The 9,400-nt window shown below is 26.2% G+C and overlaps 1 protein-coding gene across 1 annotated transcript; it reads left to right on the forward strand.

Annotated features, from left to right (window-relative positions):
- Positions 1-440: 440 nt before the first annotated feature.
- LOC145940899 (uncharacterized) lies at positions 441-9,066 on the forward strand. The gene is made up of 16 exons (XM_083046540.1): positions 441-604; positions 1,585-1,844; positions 2,766-2,884; positions 3,030-3,223; positions 3,318-3,440; positions 3,505-3,652; positions 3,778-3,870; positions 3,946-4,099; positions 5,328-5,508; positions 6,344-6,591; positions 7,522-7,640; positions 7,777-7,976; positions 8,098-8,220; positions 8,286-8,433; positions 8,569-8,661; positions 8,736-9,066. Exons 1-16 carry the CDS (start codon positions 543-545, stop codon positions 8,889-8,891), a joined length of 2,421 nt encoding a protein of 806 aa, XP_082902666.1. The 5' UTR covers positions 441-542; the 3' UTR covers positions 8,892-9,066.
- Positions 9,067-9,400: the final 334 nt, after the last annotated feature.

Genomic DNA, 9,400 nt, shown 5'->3' on the forward strand with positions numbered 1-9,400 from the left:
CATTTAATAATAACAATATTAGCGATTCTATTTCTCACAATCTATTTAAATTATTTATATTAATAATTATTTTTATATTTTTGTGCTAATATTTAACGTAATTAAAATATATATATTATACGTAGAATAAAATAATTTGCACTTTACTATCGCATCAACGTATGCGAATATATATTATATAACGTACAGATTAACTACAGAATATGTTCTTTTAAAGACTATTTTTTTATTGATCATTAATAATTTATTTAAATACACGCTGCATTAAAGAGAAAATAAATATACAAAACATGTATTTAAATTGAATTGATCGATTGATGAACCTATCGAAGCTTTTGAACATTTCGCGCGTTCTTTCCCCACGAAAGCACTATTGTGTCTATAGGCGTTTACAATTATATATAAATCACCGTCGAATATCGAAACAGAGTTGGCGAGAACGCTGATGATCAACAACGCTTTATTTTTCTGTGCGTCCGGTCAAAGTATAGAAAGGAAGTCATTCAAAATTTTGCGATTCGAATTTTCAGTCGCAGGAAAACATGTTTCGTTTTCTTTTGGTGATTGCGGCGATTTTTGCATCGATCGATGCGCAACTCCACAGGTATAAAATATATTGCATTATATATTGGCGTGGTAAATTATTATATGATAATATAATCTTCTTATCGATCTTTTTCTCATAATCACATCTAACTTTTTAGATTCGATTTGCATAATTAACGTTATATAATTAGTGTTTAAAACGATTGGATAAAATTACTTTACAAAGATGTATTTTCGTTTATTCATAAATAAGTAGAGAAATAGAATGTTCTTGAAAAAGAAACTCTGTAAATTTGCAAAGTTTGCCTTTGTCTATCATATTGTTTTTTTCTACATTTAAATGACGACCGTTAACATAAATATCATGATTCGAAATCAAAATATCTAACTTATGTAAATTACTTTGTGATATGTAAACAGGTCAATTATAGATACTAATGAGTGGCTTTGTGTTATTTATTTATTTACTGAACATTCTCTGTATGCCCTACTATTAGCAGTAAATATAGTTATTTTATTTTGAATTATCTTTTTGTACAAGATTGCATACAATATTATTTTTAATGAAAAATTGGAATTTGTAAATTATAATGACTTTATTTAAGACTTTGAGCTGGAAGTTAAATAATACTTCAGATTTATATGCAATATTTAAATTATATAATCTAAAGGAATTATATGATATTATAAGTTAAACAAAGATTTAATTAATCCAATTTAATTAATGAAAGTTTATCTCTAAAATATAAATAATGTTTAACTGCACGCACGCGCACACACACACACACACACACACACACACACACACACACACACACACACACACACCATATTAGTTTTGTATTTATACATAAGTATAAAATAATAACGATTTCTGAAACAGTGTTAAATTTGTATAATAAGTTATTATTTTTTTCTAAATGTAGCAGTATAAATAAATAAATATATATATATATATATATATATATATATATTTATATGTATGTACGTACATACATATGTTTGTATATGTATAGAGAATGTCCTTTATATTTCAAGGATTTCATTATATAAGATGGATTCCATTCGACAAACTTTCAAGAAAGTTGGCACTGATTTGCAAAAAGTTCGATTATCTGAAAATAAACGTCCTACAATCAAACATCCTACAGTCGAATTGTCTAATTATATAGACGTATCTTATTATGGCCCTATTACCATCGGAACTCCACCGCAGGAATTTAATGTAGTATTTGATACTGGTTCCGCAAATCTTTGGGTACCATCTAGAAAGTGCAGTATCAATAATGCAGCTTGTCGTAAGTAGCTTATACTTAATATACAGAGTAAGAATTAATTAGCGTTCACTATGTATATGTAGCGATAATTATTAATAAAATATAAATCGAAAAGTACAATCATTTTTTTAATAATATTTCATGAAAGAGAAGTTATAAAATAAATTTTATCTAATCAACTCCATTCTTTAAACAAATATACATATATCCGTATTGCGCTGGAAAATATGTAATTACTAATTACACGCATACTATACCACACACACACACACACACACACACACAGAGCTGCACGATTCACAGATATGTATCTCTTTAACGAATGAGAGATTAAAGTAAATTTTTATTCGATTTTTTTTTCTCTTGTTAAGTATCTCAAAAAAATTACTCAAGATTTTTCGACATATTTTGATCAAAAAGTATCGCTGTACTTATTGAATATAATTACGATATAATTACTAACACACACTTAATATTAATGCGTTACTATATTTACCTAATATTTTATTTTTTATATATATGTACATATTGTATTTAATAATATTGATAATTGTCTATACATTACATTAAAGAAAATTCTAATTATACGAGAAATAATTAATATTGAGTCTATAATTATCCATTAAAATAAAATAAATGCTATAAAATTATATTCCATAATATTTAATTATTTAAATTATATTCCATATAAAATTATATTCCATCATGTTTTTCAAACAGATTTATTTATATAATTTATCACATTCACTTTCTTAAAATATAAATAAGCTTTGACAAAAAAGATAATACAAGAGTTAAAGCGATCATTTTTAGCATTTACATATATGTATATCTGATAATTCAAACAACTATTTTAAATTATTAAAAAAAACTTGTTTATTTCTTTTAAATTTCTCTATAATATTTGTATTAATTTATAATATTACTGACTATTCTTTACAGTATTACATCATAAATATGATAGTACAAAATCCAGTACATATAAATCAAATGGTACTCTTATTGATATTGAATATGCTATTGGCAGTATGTCTGGATTCTTATCAACTGATGCAGTAAATGTAAGTCATCATAAACAATTAATCCAATTTAATCACTATAATTGTACTTTATATACATTTTCCAAGTATTTTTATATTCTCATTTACACACACACATACACGCGCGCGCAGTGATATTTTATTATTAATACCAATTTCTTTATAGGTTGCCGGTATCAATGTTGAGAACCAAACGTTCGGGGAAGCAATTGACGAGCCAGGCACAACATTTGTTCCTACATTGTTTGATGGTATCTTAGGCTTGGGTTTTCCTATGCCCAATGGAGAAACACCTGTCTTCCATAACATGATTAAACAAGGCCTAGTGTCATCAGCCGTTTTCAGTTTTTATCTTAATCGGTACCTATCTTCCTTATATATACTGCGCCTATCTAAAAGTATTTTTAATATATATAAATATATATACAATAAAAAAAATATAAAAATTCTACAGAGATTATGAAAACTCGTTCGGTGGTGAAGTGATATTCGGTGGTTCCGATCCTGATCATTACGAAGGCAACTTTACATACGTGCCTATTCTTGGCAATGGATATTGGGATATTACTATGGATAAGTATGTTATCTCTTAAATTACGCTGATTATATTCCACCAAATTGTTGACATTGTCGTTCTGTAGGGTCAAAATAAATCGTGTCACCGTGTGCGAGCAGGGCTGCGTAGCTGCTCTTGATACAGGTACGTCATTAATACTTGGACCAGTATTGGACATCACAGTCATTAAAGAACATATTGGAGTTATTGTTAATAATAATGGAGAAGCAACAGTAAGTAAACAGTTGTACTTTTCACAATAAGACTTCTATAAAAAAAAATTATAGAAAATTAATAAAATATAAATTACTTGTTAAAGTTATACTAATTGCTAATTTCATATTATTTGTTGTTTAAGGTGAATTGCAGCCGAATTCCTGAGTTGCCAGTAATTAGTTTCATTATAGGTGGTAAGACATTCAATCTTACTGGTCAGGATTACATCGTTCAGGTAAGTATTACGAATTCGTGTAAATTTGAGAATATAAAGTTTTTTCACATTTTTGTGCATACTTAATTTTTGCAGTATACATATGGCGACACCACCGAATGTATATGCACTTTCTTGGAATCTGAATGGTTATATACAACAGAATGGGTTCTAGGCGATGTATTTATTGGTCGTTATTATACTGAATTCGATTTGGAGAAAAAACGAGTGGGATTTGCTCGGTCGAAATAAATGTCAATTGTCTCCCTTTGAAATTACGATTAAATGTTAACTTTAAATGACAATCTTACATATTAATTAAGAAGAAACGTTTTTTTTATAGTTTAATATTTATTGACTCGTAATTTTTATTTATAATTATAAAGTACAATGTTATAAGTGGATATAATGTGATATTTTCAAAAATTAGAATGAATAAGGTATATGCGAGATATATCTTTCATTAATAATTTAATATATCTTGTTTCATAAGTTTATAACACTGTATTTTTATAAGTTATACGCTGTCTGAATATAAATATTCTGTTAAAATAAAATATATATTTTTTACATATTTTATATATTAATTTTGTACATTAACCCTTCATAGTTTTAATTAAATGTATATATTTTTTCCTCTCTCTATATATATACAATATATTAATTTCCTAACAGTCAATAATAATATAATAAATAACAGATATTTTGATAATGTGTTTAACAAATAATTGTATTAATAATAACAAGAATTGCAATCTTGTTGTTTATTATAATATGTTTAAATTATCGTCTTATTAATATTTCTTGTTAATATAAATTTTCTTATTTCGATATAAATAATTCAATATAAATCACACTTTTAAAGAAAATACATTTCTAAAGATATCTATTATTTCTAAAATTTCTTATTGTGGTATTTTCTTAAAATTTACATCCTACATGACAGAAATGTATATAGAGTAAATCTTTGTTCTTAAGTTTTGTAAGGTCTCGAGTTAAAAAATCCTAAATAATGTCTCTAAGAAACTAACATAACAACACAGTTGTTCATAGCAAAAATATATATAATTTTGCATAATTTGTGCATAATTGTGTCTTATCCTTAAACAGCGCGGTACTTTAACTGTGAATATAGAATTAATCTCGCTGTCAATTAATTATTAATTTAATACTGCTTTTGACAAATTGTCTATTGCAAAGTCATTGTATAAATGTCTATCTAATCGACGTAAACAATGTATGTTTTCGAAGAAGCGGAGGCGTAATTGCTTTTTTCATTTATTAATAATTTATCTCAATATACATTGTGATAATTAAATCGGCGTACAAACACACAAAACATATGTTTAAATTAGACTGATTAATAGAAACCTATATCGGGACTCTTTCGCGTATTGTTACCAATCTCTCCCTGCTCAATCTCAACGTACAGGGGCGCTTACGATATATAAATAAACCGCTGTCGAATATCAATACAGTATTAGTAAGAGCGCTACTGATCGACAACGTTTCACTTTTCTGTACGTTGCAAGGTATAGAAAGAAAGTCATCATTCTTTTCGCGATTCGAAGCTTCAGTCACAGGAAAATTCAAAAACATGTTTCGCTTTCTTATGATGGCTGCGGCGATTTTTGCGCTGATCGATGCGCAACTGCAGAGGTCAGTATATAATATATTGCATTATATATTAATAAATATCTTGATTATATAATTTTCTAGTTCATCTTTTTCTCATAATTATATCCGATTTCCTAAATTCGACCCGAGACCTGCATTTAATGATAACTTAATAAAATTTTTTTACAAAGATGTATTTTTGTTTTAATAAATAAATGGAGAAATATAGATAATGTTCTTGAAAAAAATTCTTTGTAAACTTGAAAAGTTCGCTTTTGTTTATTTTATAGCTTTTGTCTACATTTAAATGATAACCGTTAATATGTGAATATTATATGATACAAGGTCAAAACATCTAATTGTAAGTTACTTTATGATGCGTAAGCAGGTGAACTATATAGATACCAAATGACTTTGTTTACTTAACACTCTCTGTATATACATCCTACTTTTAGCAGTAAATATAATTATTTTATTTTGAATTATCTCTTTGTACAAAATTGTATGCAATCTTTAATGCAAAATTAGGATTATTAAGTTATGACTTTATTTAAGACTGAGCTATAAATTAAATATAATTCTTCAGATATATGCAAATCATATAATCTAGAAAAGGTTTATATGATTTAATAAAAGATTTAATAAAAGATTAAATTTATTAATTTCATTCATAAAAATTTCTAAAATAATTATGTTTAAATAATTATGCATTATTTTTTGTATTTATATTGCAAATATTAGAAAATGTCAATTTCTGAAGCGGTTGAATAGTTCTCTCATAAGTTATTTTTTTCTAATATCAACAGAAAAAAGTTTATTATGTGTATTTGTACATACATATGTATATAACAGAATATTCTTTATGTTATATTTCAAGGATTACATTACACCAGATGGATTCCGTTCGACATACTTTGAAGAAAGTTGGTACCGATTTGCAAAAACTTCGTTTTTTAGAAGATAATCGTCCTTCAATCGAAACTTTGTTCAATTATCTAGACGCACGGTACTTTGGCATTATTAACGTCGGAACTCCACCGCAGAAATTTAAAGTAGTATTTGATACTGGCTCTTCAAATCTCTGGATACCATCCAAAAAATGCAGTTTGACTAACACGGCTTGCTGTAAGTAGCTTAATTACAATTATATATTTTTTTTTATAGAGAATAATAATTAATCTGTACTCGCTAAATACATAGTATTTGTTGATAAACTAAATCAAAAAATTGAATATTTTTTTTATGACACGTCACAAAAAAAGAAGAATTAAATAAGTTTCATCTAATCATTGACGTTTTTTAGAGAAACATATATGTATATCAGTGGACCGCACAATCGGACACTATGTAACCACGTATACTATCAGTTGCGCGACACACAAACATATATCTGTCTAATAAACGGGATTGAAGTGAATTTTGATATTTTCCCTCTTTTTATTAAGCATCTCAAAAAGTGATTAAAAACTTTCCGATATATTTTTTATAAAAGAGTATCACTGTGTATTTAGTGAATGCGAAATAATTACTAATTTGATATAAGTTACTATAATATTGATCTAATATTTAATTTTTATATATGTACATATTTTGTATATAATATATTGATTATTGCTTACAAGCATTTTAAACAAATCTTAATTACAAAAAATAATTAATATCGAGTCTAAACGTCCTAATTGGAATAAAAAATTAATATTATAGAATTATATTCCATTTAATCATATTTTTTATACAAAATGTTGGAATCTTAAAAAAAAAGATAAAAAATGCTAGTTTAATAACTAAAATTATTGATAATATAAATATTTCAAAGCCAAGCAATAGAATTTGCATGCACAGATTAATTTATGCAATTTATCACACTCACTCTCTCAAGATATAAACAAGCTTTGTTAAACAAAAATAATTCAAGAATTAAAGCAACTATCACATTTATTGTATATCTTATAATTCAACCAATATAATTATAATTTTAAATTATTTAAAAATCTGTTTATTTTTAAATTCTTTCTAATATTTGTGCTATGATGTTACTTATTATTCTCTTTACAGTCTTACATAATAAATATGATAGTGTAAAATCCAATACATATACACCAAATGGTACTGTGGTTACTATTCGATATATCAGTGGCACAGTAGCTGGATTTTTATCTACCGATGTGGTAAATGTAAGTAGTCATTAAACAAATAATTCAATTTAATATCACACACAACTACAATCATAGTTTATAAATATTTTCCAAGTATTATTATATTGTCATTTACATACGTGGTGATATTTTATTATTACTATTATCTTTATAGGTTGCCAATCTCAGTGTTCAGAACCAAACATTCTTGGAAGCGATTGACGAATCAGGCACAACATTTATTTCTGCAAAATTTGATGGTATCTTGGGCTTGAGTTATTTCAAGGTATCAATCGCAGGAGTGATGCCTATCTTCTATAATATAATTAAACAAGATCTAGTGCCATCATCCGTTTTCAGCTTTTATTTAAAACGGTACAAATTCTTTTTACATATAAGTACTGCATCTGTGTACAAGAGAGTATTTTAAATATATATATATATATATATATTTATTTATTTATTTATAATGCAATATAAAATATTTAAACTGCAGAAATTATACGACCGGGGTAGGTGGTGAATTAGTATTGGGTGGTTCTGATCCCACTCATTACGAAGGCAATTTTACATACGTTCCTGTTTCTCGCTATGGATACTGGCAATTTACTATGGATAAGTATGTTATTTTTTAAATTATGCTGATGCATGTTCCACTAAATTGTTAACATTGTCGCGCTGTAGGGTCAAAGTAAATGGTGTCACCTTGTGCACGCACGGCTGTGAAGCTACCGCTGATACAGGTACTTCGTTAATAGTTGGACCAACATTGGACATCACAGTCATTAAAGAACATATTGGAGTTGTTTCTAACAGTAATGGAGAAGCAATTGTAAGTAAACAACCACTTTTCATAATGATTTATAGAAAAATTTATAGAAAATTTTATAGAAAAATTATAAAAAATTAATAAAATAACTTGTTAAGTTATACTAATTGCTAATTTAATATTATTTTTTGTTTAAAGGTGAATTGCAGTCGTATTCCTGAGTTGCCAGTAATTAGTTTTATTATAGGTGGTAAGACATTCAATCTTACTGGTCAGGATTACATCGTTCAGGTGAATATTATAAATCAGTATAAATTATTTAAAAATAAAAAGTTCACATTGAACGTATACTCAATTCTTTGCAGCATAATTTGGGCAAAACTATCGAATGTATGTGCGCCTTCAAGGAATCTGAATGGTTATTTACAAAGCAATGGATTATAGGCGATATATTTATTGGTCGTTATTATACTGAATTTGATATGGAGCAAAATCGAATAGGATTTGCCCCGGCGAAATAAATATCTACTGATTTCTTTTGAAATTACGATTAAATGTTGATTCTAAATGACAATCTTGTATATAATTAAGATAAAATCTTCTTTTTTATAATTTAATGCTTGTTGACTGTAATTTTTATTTATAATTATAAAGTAATAATTATTTATAATTATAAAAAATTAATTATAATTATAAATACAATGTTATAAGTGAATATATAATATGTGATATTTTAGAAAATTAAAATGAAGATATATGCGAAAAATATCTTTCATTAATAATTTAATGTATCTTGTTTTAGCTTATAACACTGTATTTTTATAAGGTATATAGTATTTAAATACAAATAAATCTGTTAAAATAGAATAAATATTTTTATATACTTCATATGTTAATTTTATATTTTTACATTAACCCATCACAATTTTATTTAAATGTAATTTTCTCTCTCTCTCTCTCTCTCTCTCTCTCTCTATATATATATATATATATATATATACCTATATATATATCCTTTCTTTAAAAAAGG

Source organism: Prenolepis imparis, unplaced genomic scaffold (assembly GCF_030444845.1).
Source record: "Prenolepis imparis isolate NDT839.2.m4 unplaced genomic scaffold, iyPreImpa1.0 SCAF_9, whole genome shotgun sequence".
NCBI lineage: Eukaryota > Metazoa > Arthropoda > Insecta > Hymenoptera > Formicidae > Prenolepis > Prenolepis imparis.

Bases quoted from the DNA above. Each gene is read 5' to 3' on its own strand.
- LOC145940899 (XM_083046540.1), top strand. From the start codon at position 543: ATGTTTCGTTTTCTTTTGGTGATTGCGGCGATTTTTGCATCGATCGAT. The intron at 8,221-8,285 runs GTATGTTATTTT...GTCGCGCTGTAG, and splicing joins TGGCAATTTACTATGGATAA to GGTCAAAGTAAATGGTGTCA. The intron at 8,434-8,568 runs GTAAGTAAACAA...TTTTGTTTAAAG, and splicing joins ACAGTAATGGAGAAGCAATT to GTGAATTGCAGTCGTATTCC.